Consider the following 21,449-nt stretch of genomic DNA (forward strand, 5'->3'; position numbering starts at 1 on the left):
CGTATTTTCTAGTTCTTGTTTCCATCAAAAATTACTTTCTGATACAACACACTTACACTGTTTCTGTAATATAGTCTTTCTTCCCAGGTCATAGTACTTAAAAGAAAAAAAAAAAGCACCATAAACTAACTAGCAGATAGATTTACCATATTTTATAATGCTTTGGTATAGCTACAGTGGTAGCACTGTCTGTTTACTTATGAGTTTATCAAACTTTAACCATTCAGACTAAAACTTTCCTCTCCTGGTATCTGTCTTAGTCTCATTTATTTGATGGAAGTATTTCATCCAAGGATGAGTCTGAAGGAAAACAAGAGGATAGATAGGTGTTTTTTTCCATGCTCCAGGTAGTCTGAATATTATTTTGTTTTAAATGTAAGTGCCTGTTTTATTTTAATAAGTGACATGAAGCCAGGACAGTGGTTCTTTGTCAAGAATGGATCCTCTGCCTTTTTTATGGAAATCTACCCAAAATAACCAGGCCACATGATTTTTTTAAAAAATGCTGATAATCATACTTTGTACACATTCAATCAAAACGTGAAGTTTTGCAGCTAAACTACTGGAACGATCTGTTTACAGGAAGAGTGTTCCATATCTGAGGCTAAAAGAGGCTGAGAAGTTTCCCAGCGATTATTGGTACATGCTCCTTGATGTTTAGGGGCAGGGACTGGAGAAGAAAACAAGACCTCTCGCTCTTCTGCTTTTAATAATCCCTTGAGCCTGGTTGCAGGCAGCATGGACAAAGCAAGGAAGTGGTCCAATACCAATACCTGTAGCTAAAATGCATTGTATACATTGGAAAAACTTGGATATATCTTGGGACTAGGATTCAAGAGACGAGACTGCATAAGTGAGTCAGCTGAAGAAGGTCTGCGGAGAAGTGAAACTGGAGAGAAGCCGGGAAACCGATGTAGAAGGTGATTGGAAGCAGAATAGATGGTGAGAAGACATGGAAAATACTAGACAGGGTACTAAGAAAGTGAGAAGTGTGACTGAGCAATAAAATACAGTGGAACAGCTTCTGCTAGTGGAAAGGAGCAGAAACAGGCTGTATTGGGAAGAACGACAGAAACACCTGTGGTGAGAAAAACGTATGAACACCATGGCAAAGCACTTCCATTGCCCTATAGAACTAGTGATGGTAAATTCCTTTTACCACCGTGTACTGGGTTTGCATGGCAAGGTTTTGGTAGTGGGGGGCTACAGAGGTGGCTCCTCTCCCCCATGCCCAGTGGAGCCAACACCAGCCGGCTCCCAGACAGCCCCACCGCTAGCCAAGGCCCAGCTCATCAGTGATGGTGGTGTCACCTCGGGGATAGTACATTAAGAAGGGGGGTGGGAAAAAACTGTGCCAGCAAGAGAAGGGAGCGAGACTTTGGGAGAGCAACAACTCTGCAGAGACCAAGGTCAGCGCAGCAGGGGCAGGCGGTGCTCCAGGCACAGAGCGGGGATGCCCCGGCAGCCCGCGGTGAAGGCCATGGTGAGGCAGGCTGTGCCCCCAGCCCGGGGGGTAACGGGGGAGCAGATCCCCCCCAGCCCGGGGAGCGCCCCACGCCGGAGCAGGGGTGCCCCAAGGGGGCTGGCACCCTGTGGGGCAGCCTGCGCTGGAGCAGCTCCTGGCAGGACCTGTGGCCCCGTGGGGAGGGGAGCCCGGGCTGGGGCGGGTTTGCTGGCCGGGCTGGTGGCCCCCCGGGGACCCCACGCTGGAGCAGTCTGTGCCTGCAGGACGGCACCCCCTGGGAGGGACCCGGCTGGAGCAGCGTGTGCAGAGCTGCAGCCCATGGAAGGGCTCACGCTGGAGAAGTTCACGGAGGGCTGTCTCCCGTGGGACGGACCCCGTGAGGAGCCCTCCCCCTGAGGAAGAAGTGGCAGCAAAAACACGTGATGAATTGATCACAAACCCCATTCCCTGTCCCCCTGTGCCACTTGGAGGGAGAAGGTAGAGAAAATTAGGAATGAAGTTAAGCATGGGAAAAAGGGAGGGATGGAGGGAAGGTGCTTTTAAGTTTTAGTTTTATTTCTCATTATCCTGCTCTGATTTGAATGGTAATAAATTAAAACTAATTTCGCCAAGGCAAGTCTGTTTTGCCTGTGACTGTATGTACTGAGTGATCTCCCTGCCCTTATCTCAACCAGTGAGTTTCCCATTATATTTTCTCTCCGCTGTCCAGTTGAGGAGGGGAGTGACAGAGCAGCTTTGGTGGTCACCTGGCATCCAGTCAGGGTCAACCCACCACACATTGGCTCAGATGCAGTGGTCTGATGAGCAGTGACATGTGACACGATGGCATTCTGGTCTTGAAGGCTTTTTTGGTTTTGTTTTAAAACTATAAAGTTACATACAGTAAGTCACAGGGCATTAAAAGGAAGTTTAACCTCAACTTAGAAGAGATTGTCCGTGCAATTACTATGTAATTTGGCTCTTTTTGCCTGTGAGGTCCATTCCCAACTATATGATTACATACTATTTTTTCTGTATGATGACTTATCTAGTGTGCAGAAGGGACTTACTTCGGGGATCAATTGGGAATGTTTCGTTAGGGGAGTTATTTACATAATCTCTGTCTCATTCACTCTAGATGCTAGCAGGTATACAACAGACATACAGAATAAGGAACATGAAAGATGGACTGCAGTTTCTGGAACTAGCTACTCCACCAGTTTGGGGAGGGAAATGTCACCTATAGCACAATTTGCTTAAACCAACCCCTTCTCCACTTGTGAACTATGTACTTGCTGTTTTGGAGGTCTGACTGAAAACCTCTTGACCTGATCTGCAGATGAGCTGCCAAATCATAAGAACAGTTTGACCAATGCAGATTTTGCTTTGACTGTTGTCGAGTCAAGAATTTGAAGATAAACAGCCATACCAACCTATCACTAGAAAAAAAATCTGGTTTATTAATTACACTTGCACGTCTCTATGCATGCAATATGCTGCCTGCAAAGGTGTTACTTCTGGAAAGACCCCCAGCACACTTGATGAAGTACCAGCAAAGATGAGACAGAGCACTACAGTCTGATTTCCCCACACACATACACGCCTTTTTTTTTTTTTTTTTTTTTTTTTTTTTAACATCACAACTGCTTTAATTATTTCTGGAGCTTACATTGTTCTGTAGGCAGTTAGAGCTTAACGGATCATATGCAAAAGTCTGATTTAACTGTTCTGGGCACCACAGGGCATGCAGTGCCAAGTTCATTTTTACTACCTCTAGGGAAGAAGGTTTAGACTACCATCCTTCAACAAAACTATTCTGTGGTTAGGCAAAGGAATACATGCCTGCCAGAGATAATCTTACATTTATGTTTCCTAACTTTCTACATGAGTTTTGGCCATTTGCTGTTTTCAAACCCACAGAACAAAAAACTCTAGCAATGCTAACAAACTACTACTCCTTCAGCACCCTTAGTTTAACCTTGGCTGCTTCTTCTGCACTTTCTTCTTCCTCCACTAGCCCCAGTTAGTACAAGAGAGGACTAGGATTGTACTGGTGGGTACTTTCACTGCAAATTCTTATAGTCAGGTAATTTATGTTCTGTTCCTGCTATCTGCCTTGAAAATGCACCTTAAACTTGTTCATTGTTACCAGCAGTACTGAACTAACCTTCTAAAAACACCAGGAAAAAATTAGCCCTTTCATGTACCAAAGCAGATGCTGACATCTGACAGTAGGTGTTTTCCACACCTGTAGATAATGGGAATAGTTAACAAATGCCCATAAAAAGCAACATTTAAAAAAAAAAATATTTGTAAATTAATTCAAGGGATTTCCTCTGATCAAAGTTTCTAGACATCTGCAGCTTCCTCTGCTTGGAAAACCTGGATGCAATTAAACTATCATATGAAGAAAAAGCAAATTTCTTGTTCAAATTATAGGACTGTTGAATAAATATGAAGTAGAATTTCAGAAAATACTTCTGTCAATATGAATTGACAAAAAGAAACAAAGTCAAGCTGGAATGCCTTAAAATACCTCCCGCAACACTTGTCTATATCGATAAATGACGACTACTCAAATTTATACTACCCTATTAAATAATTCTACGAATATGTCAAGAATGCAACCATCTGATTACAGCTCTGAACTCACAACTTTCATTGATTAGTCTCCTCTCTAAAACTTGGCACAGAGGTTAGGTCTGAACAATGACCAGGCAATGCATCTAAATCACCCAGCAGTCATATTTTATTGCAGAATAACAAAAAAAAGCACTTCATTTCAACAAGCATCCAAATGAAGTTTCTGAATCACCTCACAATGGTTTACATGCTAATGCTGCTATTCAGAACTGATGAAGTGATCGGATAACTGTGGATCTTTTCCCAGTCTCCTCTCCCCCATGACATATGCATGCCATTTACACTAAGAATCAGAAAGGTAACTTCTCAGACAATTCCAATGGCTACAAGAAACCTACCATTTAGCGTTCACTGGGAAGTTAGGAAACATGTTTTAGCCAATTGATATGCATTTGGTTTTGATTTTGAGGCACTCAGAGGAATTATTAACATTTTTATATCATGTTATTACTACACATAAATGCAGGTCTGAATCTGCAGCTATTCTCAGACACAAATTCACTCAACTTCAACCAGTCCATAGACTTCTCCAGCTTCACCACGCAACCCACTTAACAGGCTCAGAACTTCAAAATAAACCTTACAGCAGAAAAATGCAGCTCAATGCTTCCTGCAGTATTGTAAAATACTGAAGTACTACTGTTAACCAAACCCACTGAAGTCCTTCTGTACGTTAAAAATCAAGAAAATATATATTGGGAAGTTGACAGAGCCTCTGGAAAATTCTGCCCCCAGTGTACTCAAGCTAAACCCCAAACATACTAATGGTGCTAAATGTATACGAGTTGGCCAAGTCTCACGCTAAAATATGGAAACTGTCTACCATGGATAAACACCAAGAACAGGTAAGAGAATTCCCCAACATATTTAGGAACAATAGGATGAAATTCAAGAAAGAAGCTAAAAACTTCGGTTGAAAACTGCAAGAATTATTCAGACAATTTCATAAGAGGAGGGACTGTTACACAGAGGCAACTTTAACCATGGCATGCTGTCTTGAGCTACATTCAAAATGGTTTGAGATACTTCATATCTAATGTGAAGATATATATGGCCACTGCTGCAAAAGTAGTACAATTGTCTATGGAGTAAACATACGCACAGCCAGCTTAGGCACTCACTACAGATTTTCCGAATGTATGGTGTGAATCTCACTTCTTTTGTAATATTTGAGTGGAAAACATAAGTGAAAGGGTTGATGTCATTCGTTAAAGATCAGTACTCAAACTATAAGCATGTAACAAAATGCCTCAACCATAAGAAAGTTTGTTCTGCACAACACAAAGCAGAGTTAAGATGATTTTATTGACTAATTATGGCAATGTTGCCATTTCTTGCCTTTAAAAAAAATTACTGTGTAAACTGAGCATTTAAGTTCCTTACTGTGTCCTTTTGATAACACCCTTGCACATTTTGTAGATTTTTACCACTAATACATACTCTCAACCTTTATTTTCCAGTGTAACATTTCTGCTTTATTGCCTTAAGGTGTTTATTCTATCCCAGGCTGTACTATATTTTATTTATATCGTATGAAATTGTATTTGGAGAAAGACAAAAATCTCATAATTTCTGTGTGATGCAGAAAGTCATCATAAGAACATTATAGATTGCACAGGATCCGCGACCCAGAGGATATCAGCCATGGCTTTAGCCATGTATACAATACCAAATTTTTATCTGCACCTATCTTTTTGGTCTGTGTTTGTATAATTCTTGGCACAACAGAGCATTAGAGCATGCCTCTCAGAGTCCTAGATGCTAAATTGGTTTAAAATAAATGTATTGATCAAAGTAAGTAGTTGAATTTTCAATTAAAAACTATAAGCCTCTAGACATCAACATTTTCTGAATTGTATGATTCTGGCCTTATTATGAACGTTTTACTACATTAGTAAGTAATGACCATAGTAATAATTAGGGTAAAACAGCTAACTTTTTGTCCTGTCACTGCCACAAGAAGACAGTACATTTCTGGAATAAAACTATCTGAGAGAGCTTCTAAAGTTACCCCAACGTATTTTTCATACAGATTTAAGGCAGACAGTTTCCCGTAATTATTGAAGTCTTAATAAGAATGTCATAAGGCAAAATATTTTGTAATACAGTGTTCACAGTTGTTCAGGGGGGTATCACAAAATGACAGTGCCGAGATACAGAGAAAACTACTGTGGTCCAAAAGATTGATGAAAGCTGTATCTACGTGACTTTTTTGTACACAAGGGACAGTTAACAAACTCGGTAGGACATTGTACAAGCGGCATCTCTGTGCCAGTGCCTGGTAGATTAAGCCCATGTTAGCCACAACACATTCTGAATTAATATTTATAAACTTCTGCTGCAATTTTCAAAACAGTCAAAGAAAGGGCAGTACAACCCGAAGTAGTGTAAGCTTTTAATAGCTTTCCTATACGCCCGTGGAATGTCAGACTACCAAACACACATACAATCCCTCAGTGTTCACAGGGAAAATTCCTCACATAAAGCCACGGTTGAATTTCCTCAGGAAAAGATATGTCATCATAACTCCACTTTCCCACTTATGTCAAACACCTACTCTATACAAATCTAAAAATGAGGATAAATAAACCACACAGTAGCTCTTTGGGAATAAGAAGGGGCTTTTCAGTAAAATAAAAAAAAATCTTAAAAATACATAGTGTTCTATTTGTCTTTACCTCAGTATCTGAGCATCCCAAGCACACTGAAGAGTGCACACACCCTTGCAGCACCCCGTACCACTTCTGAAACAACTTGTGTGAGGATTGCATTTTCTGTTCTATATAAAATTAAAACACTTCCACCTCTACATTTGTTAAAACTTGAAACACTGGAAACATTTCATTTCCTATAGGGTGGAAAACTTTTGAAAACGCTTGGGCAGAATGCCAGCAAGCTGGTGAAATGGCCCGAGATCCCAGGTGCCAGGGGAGCCTGCCAATGCCTACTGCCTACGTGCTTAGGTGACAGAAACGCACATCAATTTGAAATGGACTCAACACATTCCTGCAGAAGATTTCAATTCTATTTAATTATAGTTCTGTGTCCAAAAAAACCCTTTCAATGGAAAAAATTTAATTCACACCAATCAAAATTAGTATCATCATCATTAATATTCTTTTAGGGAATTATATTAATTTAATGCATCATTATAGAACTGGGGATTGACCCTAAGCCTTTTTCTTCAACTCATGTCTTCAACTATAAAACCTCTTTCCATTTCCAAAATTATCCTTTCAGATACTTTGCATTCCCTGCTAAGATGCCATTCTTAAGTGTTCTGCACACAGGAGCACGAATCCAAGTAGAGAACTCTTATGTGGGACCAAAAGCTGGATTTTCCATAGCTGTGCTAACAGATTAATAGTGTGTATAGCTGAAGAATCAGGATAAAAAACTAGAAGTAATCATTTGTTTTCTGATCCTATCTAGATACTTCTTCAAAACACAACTGACTTCTTGCTAAGTAGCAGTCACATAACGTACTGGGAAAGGCAACATAGTCTAACCGGAGACATGACAGGAATCCATATGAACCAGTGGGCAAGCCAGAAACTGTGAATGAAACTGAACAAGCTCAGCAAAACTTCATCCATAAGTATCCCACTGAGCTCTCAACAATTAGCCTTTCCTGCATTTCAGCTTGGTTTTGGCAAATTCACATACAAGTAAAGGTATAAACTTGGTCAAAACCCTATTTCAATCCATAGCTAAAGACAATTTAGATTTTATATCCATTTTGTGTTGCTCTTCATGGTGAAACTCATATATTTTCTCCACCTATTTTTTCATACTCCTTGATGCACTGTAACTGGCCTAAACCAGTCACGATTTTATTTGACAGGATTTCCAACCAGAGCATTTAAGTGCTCACAATTACTACTATGTGACTTCAGACTCAACTGTCTCGGTGCAACGTGGAAACTGGGAACTGCAGCAGAGGAGAGGTAGCACCCTGTCAGAGTAAGCAGGGCCTTCTGCCCTGAACTCACCACCAAGGACAACACGGAATCATAGAAGGGTTTGGGTTGGAAGGGACCTTTAAAGATCAGCTAGTCCAGCCCCCCGCCATGGGCAGGGACACCTTTCGCTACACCAGGCTGCTCCCAGCCCCATCCAGCCTGGCCTTGAGCACTTGCAGGGATGGGGCACCCACAGTGTCCAGTGGAGTTGTTCCAGTGTCTCACCACTCTCATCATAAAAAATGTCTTCCTTATGTCCAACTGAAAGCTACCTTCTTTTAGTTTAAAATGGTTGCCCCTTGTCCTGACACTGCAGACCTTGGTGAAAAGTCTCTCTCCATCTTTCTTATAAGCCCCCTTTAAGTACTGAAAGGCTGCAATAAGGTTGCCACATATTAAGGACAAAGACATACTAAGAATTAATGTCTTCACTAATGAGCCATAATTCACTGTACATCTTACAAAAAATATAATAAAGCAGATAAAATTGACTTTTAAAAGGGGCAGTCTGTATCACCAAATTTACAGTGCAAAACAAGGAGGCTCGAATGTCCGGAACCCTGAAAGCTTCCTCATACACGCTGCCCAAGAAACCTCAGCCTGAAGTTAATTTACAGATCGATTCTCACACATTCACTCACGAAGAGCTAGTGACTTGGCAATGCTTGAGACAAACCATGACGAGAAGTGCTCGGTACACAAATGTTCCGTTTGAGCTGCTTCCTTTGTTCTGGTGACAAACAACGCAAACAAGTTTGCACTCAACTTCTCCTTCACCCACACAGCCATGTAATTCCCTTTAATGCAGGGGAAGTAAGGCAGATTCCCTCCTCGCTCCCGCATTTTGGAGGAATACAGGCCATTTGAAGAATCTCACTGTATTGCGGATGGCTTCTGGTTTCAGTTAGCTCTGTCAGTGCTGTTCGTGTGTAAAGGACAGATGTTTACTGCCCGTTTCCTGCTGAAGGAGGTGACAGGCTGCTGGATATTCTGAGGTGACCACGTACAAAGCCTAGATGCAAGGTGCTGAAGAGGGGAAGCCCCTTGCACAGTATGAAAATAGGTTTAATGACCTGCAGAAACACTTGAACAAATACAACCATTTCCGAGGTTCTCCCCAACCAAAACCCACAAGTTTAACTTTTATGAATCAAGCTGTCAGTCATGTAAAATGAGTTCAGCTATTAATGAAAAAAGAATAAACGTACAATAGTGAGGAAATGACCTAATGGACCAAGGCACATTGACTTAATTTGTTATTAATTAACTGCCCTTAGGAGAAACTGCAGAGGGAGTGGCCAAACACCAGGATTACTGTTAACAGAATACTTTCCTCTCAATAAATGAGATTTTCATTTTTGGTATGCTCCAGGAAGAATTAAACAAGAAGAAAGTAAAGAAATAAAAAGATACTGTTCTCTGTACGCTGGCAAGACCGCTGGTATATGTCACTGCTGATAAATTAAATTAAAGCCCACGTGCAGAAGCATTTAATCAGGAAGAACAAGCAAACAAAGTGAAACACTATCAGCCTTGTTTTGCTCTTGTCCTGGCCTTTACACTAAAGCTGTTCTTAGCAACTTCTTTTTTATAATTACATTAATTGCCACATTCCAGGGAGAAAAATAACCTTGAAGAGCAATTACAGCTTCTCTGAGGGTAACAGAAATGTTGCTAAATCGAGAATATCACTACGTAGAGTTCCATGCCTAGGAGGAGCTGCATCATCTACAATTTCTTTGTTATTAAAAGTCTCCTGTAATATAAATGATGATTTATTTATAACTGCATTTATACATGCAGCAATGGCAAAGATGCTGCAACAGAACACTCACCTATTTTTTCCTCTTCATCTATTGAAGTCTTCTGTTTAAACAATAGTTTCTAAAATTAACATTAAAATATTTCCACTCCTGTTCTCCTACTACCAGAAGAAATTTGTCAATGGCCAGACCACTCATCATACTGACCTGCATGTCTTGCCACCGTCTAATTCACAAGCTCACAGCCCTCCTCCTTCCAGCCCACTTTTCATTCTCAACAGATTTCCTCCACAAACCCTCCTCCATACGTCGGCCATCTGGGATTGCTTCTTTCTTCCACCTCATTTCTAACTTCCTCACCTCTCACCCCTTGCTCTCTGAAAAGAGATCTTCCCTGGAAATGATTTTGTTACATTCCTTAAGTCAGGCAGAATACTGTCCAACTTTTTGCCTCGATGCAGTAAGAAATGAAATAAAGACTGAGACATTTGTGTATCGCTTGGACACCAGTGAGCAAATTCTGCACAGAAAACTTTCCAAATTAATGCCCATGCACTAAGTTCATTTCCTATTTCCTTCAAAAAACAGAAAGTGTTTTCCAAAAGAGCAATTTGTACCAGAGACTGTTCTCAGAGGCCTAAAGTAGCCTTTTCATGTTTTCCGTTTCAAACAACTACGCTAAAACTTTCTTGGCATTAGGTCTCTTCAAGCAACTGCTCTAGTCTTGATCAATGGACTTTATTCATAAATCATGCAAATGTAGTAAATGCTACACTAAGAGGCAAAAAGGCACTCATCCGATTTACTCAGGTCATGTTTTTGTTATCCTGATCATATGTTCTGTTACTACATCTCCACTATGCAGGCTTCCACTAAATGAAACAGGATTTCTAAGAGGCGGAAGAATCAGACGGGCATCCACCCAGAAAAATATGGCCCGTTGTGTCAGCATATTAAGACTACTCTTGAAAATCCTGCTTCTAATATCCAAATACGAGCTGAGCTTCTTCAAGTTTGTGACATTAAGTTAGATTAGCAGCCCAAATAGGATGCAAATATTAGAAAGAGATACTTGGGAAATACTAAAATGACACAGCCAGAAACTGAAATTTTTAGCAGGATGAAAATTGCTTGTAGGAAGAAACAGCAAAGCCTCACTAGCCTCCCACATACAATGGGAGACTGCCCCAGAGCACAGAGCTACACCCAGCCAAATGGGTTTGAATGAAGTAATAACAGAGTAAGTTTTATTTAAAAATTAACACAGAACAGATTTTCTCTCCAATAAACTAGGAAGCCAAAATAAAAGTATGTAGAGCTTAAATGCTGGTAAAAGTAGCATCTGTCACAGAACCACACAGCATCGCGGTAAGATATCGGAGTGATCTATGCTACTGGCTGGCTCTAAAGACTACTTAGGACATGAGCAGAACTCCCAAAAGGATAGCCTTATCGTATGGGATTGAGAAGCAGGGACACTTTATAATGTGGTCTACTCCAACTCCATTTTTCCATTTCTTACATCGAAAAATATAAAACTCATCTGTGACTCAGTTTCTTTCTCTATCAAATTAGAATTGTACATACTGGTAGGTTTAGTGACCGCTTCACATCCCTGAAAGTATGGTTGGTATTATGTATCTACACTACTATGCACGTACTTTCAGTATTCCCCAAGACACTCTAAAATAAGTTCACAAAAAATTTCATTAAATTAATAAAAAGCAATGTTCAACTTCTTCACTATGTGAACATTTAGCATACTAGGGAAAACCAATAGCTGCCCAACAAATTAAATATAGGAAAACCAGACTTACATTTGTGTTGCAGAGTTTATATTGCTTGTAGGTGCCAATGCACACAATTGCTGCAGCTCTCTGAGCCTGGGGCTGACCCTGGACCGCCTGGTGTGATGCAGACCCGTGATGGTTTGAGTCACTGCTGTGAAACAGGCTTTGAGATACAGGAAATGCAGACGACTGATAAACCGAGGGTCCAAGGACCTGATGTCCAGCCTGAGGCCCACTTTCCTCTTGATAAAGATTCCCGCGTTGAAGTGAAGGACTAGCTGCCTGGCTGTAAGCGTTCATGAGGCTTGGACTCTGATGAAATACGTGGTTCCTTGATGACTGTCGCTGCCTGCGAAGTTTCTGAGGCTGCTGACCAGTATCAGTTTGTAAAGGTAAAATGTATGGCACTTTTCCATATCCGTACTTTCCTGGACCAATAGAATTTCTGTTTCTGCTTCTAAAAACAGGGAAAGAGAGGGACAACAGTTACCGAACTCATAAGTGAAGGAGCAGTTAGATACTTTATATGATGTTATTTGTCAAAGTTATTCACTGGAAAGGAACATGTAACCAGAAATTTCAATCTATTTTACAGAAAATATATAGAAGCTGTAGTCCTGCTTGGTGTATCGGGAATCTGTGAAGAAGTCTACTGGCTGAACTATATCCTGGGCCCTCTTTGGCCAAGTCACACGGCAAGTCACTTAGTGTCAACTAGCAAATCAAATGGTTAGGTACAGTATCAAGTGGCAGTTTGGGGGGAGATGATTCTTGTTTGTTTAATCCCTAGGACTCTCCTTTAAAATGGAAATTCAGAGAATCAAAGCTGTGTATTCCTAAAATTCCTAACTATGTTTCTGAGGAGCTTGAGATATATAACAGCAGGAAATTCCTACTGTTGATCTGAGTAACGACAGAAGAAAATTTGAATTCAGTATGGCAAAGATCATTAAACATTTTGTATCCATTTACAAGGCCTCCTCTGGTTCTGCTTCATTTGCTACTTAAGAAATAAAAATGGAAACAGAAAAAGGATAAGAAACATCAAAATACTACTGAAAGACTTCTGGAAAAGCTGACAAATGCAGGAAAATACTTTTACTATGGTACACAGTTTATTTTCTCTTCTTTGGCCAGCATATGTGGATTAGCAATACATTTAATTAATAAGTCATGACCCCTCACTTTGTTGGCAGGACAAAAGGCCACTTTTTACTATATATTACTAAAGCATTACACAAGAGCTTGACAGCCCCCAGCACTAAACGCCAAAGTTTCAGGTCTGCTCTCTTGCGCACAGATCTCTTTGTACTGGAGCCCCTGTGTTTTGGACAGTATTACACCAGTACCAGCACCCTCAAACAGCTGGTACACCCTGGAGGGTAGCTGTATCCTCTGCACACCCACAGCAACACAATGGACTCAGTCTAGAAAAGCGGTCCCAAATTACAAGTGAAAACTCACAAAATTATTACCACCACATCTGGGTCATACCATTCAAGAGGGTTAATCCCAGAATTTTATCTGCAAACAATAGGCTTATTTGCATTTGCTTGTCTTGCCATCCTGTACAGCTCAGCATCATATCAGGCCTTGGTTTCTAACGCTACAGTCTGAATAGTAAGTTGGCAAAAAAAATTTCTTCCAGTTCAGAGTAATGTGTGAATACAGCTGTTTGGGTAACCCCTGCAGCTCAGGAGGGGAGACACCATTAAAAGAAGGTAACTTACTTTCTGTTCATAAAATGTTTTTATATTTTTAAATATATAAAAAATAGACTTGAACGGCAGTGAAAACCTGAGGTTATAAATTGACATACTTACTTTCTAGAAACTGAAGTGTTACAGATGTCAACGAACCACCAGATCAAAAAGAATTTTCTTTGGGTTTGTTTTGTCTTGTGTTTGTTTTCTTCACAAGTCTTATAGTCTCCCAAGACTCTTGTTACATGGGAACCCTGGAAGTCAATTTACTTAACATTCTAGCTTTACGGCCACACGGGGCTTTTAATCAATCTTCCTGGCTCAAGGATGTGTGAACAAGAGTGTTGATTTACCCTGGCAGATAAAGCAACCAGCACTCTTGAGCTGTTTATACACATCAATCTGCTCTGTGACCATGATGGTCATTGTTGAGGTAGAGGTTTGGTAGTTAGAGTACAGAGAAGTAGTATAATGGGTGTTGGCATTAAGGGAGGAAAAAGAAGCTTCCTGTAAGTGGACAGGACAGGAAAGAAAGAGAAATTATGAAAAGGAACTATTTCAGAAGTTGAGACTGAAAGCAACTTGATTTAAATGAGCATAGTTTTGCGGTGGGTTTTGTGGTAGTTTTTTGGTTGGTTTTTTTTTTATGGGAAAATAAATCAATCCCCCCTCTGTTGCTGCTAATTTTCATTTTTAATGTAACTCTTCGCTTCTGAGCAAGAGGAAAACAAACAAACAAACAAATAATCTTTCTTAAGGTTTCTAGTCATATTCTGCATTCTTGAAACACTTTGGTGTCACAGTTCTCATGAAGAATCTTAGATTTTGGAGCAAATCGGTTCATCTTGAAAAACAGATGTAACTCCTTATTTTTCCTTGTTCCAGTCTCTAATGATTCTTCTCAACCTGACCACACCAAACTTGAAGCATCTGAGATACAAACCTTGGCAACAACTCCTGGCATTGAGAAAGTTACTGCTTTGTTGCAGGGACCACAGACTGCATGGGGTGGACAGAGGGTGGCAGGTGAAACTAGCCTTTTGAATTTATCATCTACAGCCAGGTTGCTTGCATTTTTCATCAAGAGGAGGAGAAAGCTGCTAATAACTGAGCCATAAGCCAGTTGCAGACCAGTGGAATGGTGGGAATATGCCTCTGATCCAGCCTTCTCAATGCCTAATTCTTTGCAACAGCAGCACTAGGCTCTCCCAGAGAGGAACACCTAGATGTGTCCAACCCACCTGGAGGAACTGCTGCCTGGCAAACTAGGAGAGGTTACACAGAAGGTCAGATATGAGACTGATGTTTGACTGTTAATCTCCAGTTCAGGGTCATGAATTGGAACTGAAAAGAACTGAAGGACATGCAAGAAATGGTGATGTAAACTAGGACTCTTCAGCCTGGATAAAAATGGTGAAATGGGCATATAGTAGCCTTAAATATAGAATGGAATGACTCATATCTGAAAGAAGGACTCCTAGTTGAAGGCAGCAAGTGTCCAAAGCCTGCTGGAATCTCATGAAATTAATTGCAGAAATTAGAAAGACTTGGGTTGGTAGGAAGCCAGACTTTTTTCTCGTAAAATGGTTGATCACTGCAACAAACATGCAACAACAGCACCTAAGAAGTGAAAGCAGTAACAAAATTCTTACTGTTAGTTCCTGTTTCATCTTGGCTTCTTTTTTTGCACTGTAACTTGGCAATGTTGCTGGATTCCCTGCTGATGAACAAATGAGGCACCATTCCTGGTAGCCTAAGTTTCCAGCACCCTTACAATGACATGTCGATGGCTGCATCAAGGCTCATCACGGATGAGTCCTCTTCTTTGCCTCTTCTCCCGTAATGGTCAGGGCCAGAATGACCCAAGACATTGCTGTGAACCACTGAGTACAAGTTGCAATTTCCTTAGGTTGTGTAGTAATTATGACTTGGAATTTAAATGGGAACACACTTCCTCTGAAATGGAAGGTGAACTTTTTGTAGCCAGGAACATCACATTTCTTTCAGCATGTAAACTTCTGGAAACAGTGTAATAAACTCTAATAAGCTCTAATTATTAATGTCTTTATCAGGGCTCATGCATTCATTTAAACCAATATTGCCTGGACTGAAACTATTCCGAAGATTGCCTATTTTGCCTTAAATCATCCTTCAATCCCACCTTATAAATTAGGAATGCAGTTTATCGCAATTTAATAAAAAAGCTTCTAAATATCTTGGTGGTAATTAACTATTATAATTCTTGGGGAGTTATCAGGTAGAATTTATGATGTCATGCAGCACAGTGAGGCAGGGAGTATTATGTAGGTCCATACACAATGGGAAAACAAGGGGAAATCAGGGAAATGAAAGGGGAAGGAAAATCAGACAAAAACTACCATTAACTTCATAAGCAGAATGAAACTAACCTGTTGACACCTGTCTGCTTCATGCTAAATCAACCCAGCTTTGATCCACTGGTAGGAGGTGGAAGTAGGTCAAGCCACGATGGCTTGTTGGGAGTTTTCCATTGCCAGCAGAACTTTTTCTTATCTGTCATTCATTAAGATTACCTGTATTCACTATAAGCCACATAACTCGCTGCCCCCCACAGCAGGGCTTGGAAGCTTCACCTTATTGCTCCTTTTTTTTTTTTTCTTTTTTTTTAATGCACACTATCATAACCCAGTCAGAGTTGGGATGCACTCTCATTTAATGTAACAGGTAAAGGAGAAGAAAAGAATTAGCAACTAACAGCACACCCCTAAGCAGCCTTGCGCCTGCTTAGCCAGACCAGATTCTGCAGCATTCGACTTTACATATCCAGGCATGCTAAAAACCAAGCGTCATCCTTCTTCACATAGCAATGGTTAAGAAGAGCATTTGATTAGGATGTTGTGTATGTACTGCTACAGAACTGTATGAACCACCATCAACAGCTCTCAGACAAAAGCTGAAAATCCAACTGGAGCAAGATCTGAGTTTTAGACAACCTTGACAAACCTTTTCCAGAAAAGTGCTAGATTCTGTCTTTACAAGTCCATTGTTCCTCAGCATTAATAGAAATAATTACAAGAGCAGCACAAGGGAGCCCCACATTCCTGCCACCAGCACAACTCCTAAAATAGCTCTATTTAGAAAGGATTCTAATATACTTCCAAAACCTGCAGCATGCAGCACTGCACCGACATATCAAGGATATGACTGTGGCGATACAAACTCTTCACATATCCTGTATGAAAACAGCGATAATGAATAATGCTTAGGTTCCTTCATATACACACTGGCCCTGCAGAGCAGATATTGTTTATAGATGGATTTATTTAGGTATTCAAACCCTAAATTGGAGCACCAATCCTGAGGATGATAGCAGGGTTGAACTGCAATAGGTATGACAAGTCAACCACTGACACTAAGATACCAGTGTCACCAGAGTCAGAACTGAAGCAGTTAAAATACTTCACTGCTCATTTAACTATACAATGAAACATTAAAAATGAAAAGAAACCCAACTCCCAGAGAGGAGAAAACACCAACTGCTTGAAAAACTGGTGACAAGACAAAGAAGCTTGGGACTTTATTCTGCAGGATTACTCGGCGTTTCCCACTTACATAAACCCTTTGCTCTTTCTGCACATGCTTGAGCCCTTCAGGAAGTTACCAGCTACCTTCTGCATCAGTTTTCAAAAGCACTCCCCTTTTCAGCTGAACCAAACATGACTGTATTAGCAGAACAGTCATGCTAATTTTCCACTGCCTATAAATCCATGTTTATAGTCAGACATTTAATAGGTTGGCCAGGCATACTTCCTTCTCAGGGTCCATACAGTCCTCAGATGTGCAGAGACAACTTAGGATGGGGGAGAACTACATTCATATCCTACAGCTGGTTTATTTAGAGAGACGTTGTTCCTCCTAGATCAGCCAGGTAAAGAAACAACATACTTCCAGGTTTCTCATATGCTAGGCCAGTTAATTTTACAGGGCTTTTGGCTGCATATCTTTATGTCAGTCAGATTTTTGCCCCACTGATCCAGTCAGGTTAATAAAGCTATTTAATGTTGGCCAAGACTTTTATTTAATTGCTTCTAATAAAAAGATATCAATCAATTTCTACAATACTTCACTGGAAAAGATCTTACATACCCTTCAAGAATTAGCAACAGAAGGTAGGAAGTATCAAAAAGGCAAGGATAAAGGAGCTCACCAGCTTCATTACCTTGTAGGCTCTGGCTACACTGTCTAGTATATCAAATAAACACTTAATAATAAAACTTTCTTCAGTTCTTTACTGGATTGAAGAGAAGAAAGAAGGAAGAGGAAAAAGAGGTATTCATTAACATTTGCAGTCAGTTAGGATACACACTGCATGTTCCATGGACAAACGAAGGGGGGGGGAAATGCCACCAAGAACAGAGTTACTATCTAAAGGCGAATTACTGCTTAAAGGAAAAATTAATGTTGAAAAGCAAGTAGCTGCATTAAGTGTTTCATGACAGACCATAGCCAGTAGACATCTCTGATCTATTGTGTTCATCTCAGGTAGAGGCGTAACAGCTATTTAATGCAGATCTGGCAATCTTCTTTCTTTGGGCATAATTCTCATAAACACACACGCCTCCCCGATTGTTCAGACAAATCTGTTCAGCACTTTGATAACAAAAATGATAGGCCCCTTTAAACTTCAGCCAACCTAAATATATTCTCAAATTCAAAAATACATTTGCCCAGACAAGTATGAAAATCAGGTTTTGTGTTATTGGTACAAGGATTGTAGAAAACATTTTACAGTAATTATTATCAGCTAGTATACTTACTGGTCTAACTGTTAACAGTTTTTGTCATGCTGAGGATAAATCAGTCAAAAATAATGAGACCTGGCCCCTCACACACATTTTGAATGACGAAAAGGAATTTTGTTTTAGTAGCTTTCTCTAATTTTAGCCGTAACCATATGCATACCTTGGTTGGCAAATAAATGTGTTATCACTGCCTCACAAAGTTTATGCTAAGGACAATGCTTTGAACGTCAAGTGTTCTTGAGGTTCACTAAGAATTAAGTACTTTCTGAGCTGGTGAGGTGATTATTTATATTGAATAAAAACCCTCTTTGAACTAAGGATATGCAGCTTCTTTAAAATACACAAGAAAGATTACAGATTTCCTGGGCCTCCACCTGTTCTCTTAAGTGCTCTTTACCAAGCCGCTCTCCAACACGCCATTTCCATTTTTTCCCTTTTTCCATCATTCCTTTCTCCTTACATTTCTCTTACCATTCTCTAAACGGAGATTCCCTGGCTCACTTCCAGCTGAAGCATAACTTGTTTTCTTTCTCTTCTGATGTCAGGCAGAATAAAGAATGTATTTTACATGAGTTTTGCAGCATTTCATTCAACTTATCTCCTAGTATCAAAGTACTACTTCTCTTGTAAATGAAAAATGTAAATTAAAAACTACAGGGTTGAACATTAGCAAAACCTCTCATTTATGTGACACCAGGGAAGACTTGTCCTACCATTGGAATGTTTCCTTAGAACGAACCCAAAGAAACTGCCAATTTCCCTCATTTTCAATTCACCTTTCACTCTGTTTCTCAAGGGGTAAGGTAATGTTCTGTAACAGCCTTCAGTCACCAATTTCACCAGGGATAAAGGAGGAAAAAATGCACAAGAATTGCAGGCTTTCTGATATTTTTTTTCCAAATTTTGTCTCGTCTAGTCTATTGGCAGAATTATTCTGCAAGCAGAAGACGGTTGTCTTCCCTGTATGCCCAGCCACAACAACTGCCGTAACGAAGACAACAGAACCTCATCAGAGAGCATTCAGGTAGATGTGACACCACCACTTAGCACTTTCTTTTAATTTTATTGAGAGTTTGGTCCAGTTTGAAGTTTTTTTCAAAATCTTCAGAGGCTTGCTTTACCACAAAACCTGTCATGGAATTAACAGCTAAGTCTTCTAATACTTTAAGGAAACGCACCTCATCAGTGAGTCTGGCCAAACTGCACACGTAGCCTGATGCTGCTCTGCTTGCCCAAGACCTAAGAATTCTTTAGGTTCTTGCCTATTCTCACTTGGGATTTAAGCAGTTGCCTATAATCTAATCTCTGAAGTGTTGCTGGCTGTATTTTTGTCCTATCAACAAGCCATCAATCCACAGCTAGCACCTACCCAAGCTGAATTTACAGAGTGATCTATCATCAGAAGCAGAGATTCTATGTGCAAGATGACAGTGGGAGAAAGACAGGAGGAGCAAAAATATGACTTATAGCATTATTTCCCATACAATATTCCACATTATGCACCAGGGCAGAGTGTCTTTTAAATGACACTGATTTGTGCTTTTGCACTGCAGTTATTAATTTCTATTTTAAAAATGCTCCAAAAGTCCATTTCTTTGATTCCCACTAGAAACTTTGCTCTAAAGCAGCTCAGTCCCCTTAGATCCTTATCAAAGCTCTTTAGCTTAAATGTAAGTCCTACTGCCCATCATCGTTTTAACAGGACTATAGACATGCCCAAGTTAGTAGGCCAAATCCTCTTTAACTAAATCAATTACATTCTAAATCTATTTCTGTGGATAAGCATACCAAGATTTAAACTAGTATTTTTGATCATACCAAAATATCTATTTAGCAGCATTACATTACTGTAATTGACAGCTTTTAAAGGAACTACCCATTTACTTACAGTTCCAAGTATTTCATATAGAGTTGCCTTGATTTCGTTTCTGAAGAAATGAAAGTGACTTATTAGATATTCCTGTCAGCGAAGTTATTCAAATATCACTCCAATATTTAAAACGTAATTAAGAAAAAAAATAAAGGGATACCAAGAAGTCTTTGCAGATACGAAACTTCAACTTCAAATTGAAAAAACAGATCCTAAATGCAAAGTTTCCGTTAATAGCATAGGTACAGGTATATATTTTTAAAAGTACTTATTAATTTTCATTACTCCTAAAATTGTATCCTTAAAATAATTTCAGATACACATTTTTAATCCCTGGTACTTCCTCCATAATTAAAAACTGTAACTGCCCTACAACCTCCTATTCAATAATTTACTTTCCAGCCCTCCTACTGCTTTTAATTTTCTTTCATGTTTTATATATTCTTAAGCACATACAGTTAACAAGGTTGACTTCAAAAAGACTGTCCACCATGCATTTTTGGCCCCCTTTTCTTAAGTTTAAATCACAAAACAAACTGTCTTATGCTGGTCATAACTGATATAAAGTTTATACCTCACAGTATTTTAGCAGATCCTTTCACAAGAATAATTTTTAACAAAAGTGAATGATTTACTGGTTCTGGGAATGTCTTTTCCCTCAAAAAGGAGAGCTCTCAACAGTCAGGTTGATTCACATCAAAAGCCACTGTGTATCACCTCTCAGTACTGTACCATAGCCCTGTGCAGCTTTACATTCCACGTACTCACTTTTCACCAGCTCTAAATCAATCTGGAGAAAATCACTTCAACATGAATGAAAGAAGGGAGCCCTTTGACTCTGCTTTATGTTACAAAATGCATGCCTGTCTGCTCACTGACCTAGAAAATAGCCTTAAAGCGGTGAGCAGTTATCTTCGTCAAATGTTTGGTCGCAAGAGTTAAACCACCGCTTCCAAGAGTGCATCGCACATTGGAGAGTGGAGCCATCACCACAAACTTCTCTTGCTGTGTTATAGCGTATTATTCACGCTTTGTCAGCACATTTCACTGCAATTAAATCGGTGTAGGCATTCACTTCATTTGACTGATTTTCATCATCAAGGTAACTAAAACAATGGTTTAGTTACAAAACTAACTAGTATGGTTTACAGTTGTGGTAACTGGTAACCACACCATGCTTTGTTGACATTCACTACTTCCCATCTATCATATACGCATATGGGTATTAAAAATATTGTAAGCATATTTGACCTAAAAATTTCAACAACTGTAAGATCCAGAGGAACCAATTATACCTAAAAGTTGCATTTTCTGTACGAAAAGGGATTATACCACAGGGGTGATTCTTCCCTCATTTCTATATTTACATTTTTCTGACAGAGTAGGACTGATGAATAAGATCACTAAGTAAACTACCTCTTGGGAACAGGTTTAATTAATTGAATTAATATGAGAGATACATGTAGACGATCTTAAATGAATTTTTCCATTCT

General features: G+C 39.8%; 1 protein-coding gene across 1 annotated transcript in view; it reads right to left on the minus strand.

Moving 5' to 3' along the window:
• The window catches only part of THSD4 (thrombospondin type 1 domain containing 4), a 319,815-nt gene that overhangs the window by 250,125 nt on the left and 48,241 nt on the right, over window positions 1-21,449 (minus strand). The window contains exon 5 of the mRNA XM_055716936.1: window positions 11,630-12,059. Coding sequence (XP_055572911.1) covers window positions 11,630-12,059 — 430 coding nt within the window. The remainder of the gene's footprint in view (window positions 1-11,629; window positions 12,060-21,449) is intronic.

This window comes from Falco cherrug, chromosome 7 (assembly GCF_023634085.1).
Source record: "Falco cherrug isolate bFalChe1 chromosome 7, bFalChe1.pri, whole genome shotgun sequence".
Classification (NCBI taxonomy): Eukaryota; Metazoa; Chordata; class Aves; order Falconiformes; family Falconidae; genus Falco; species Falco cherrug.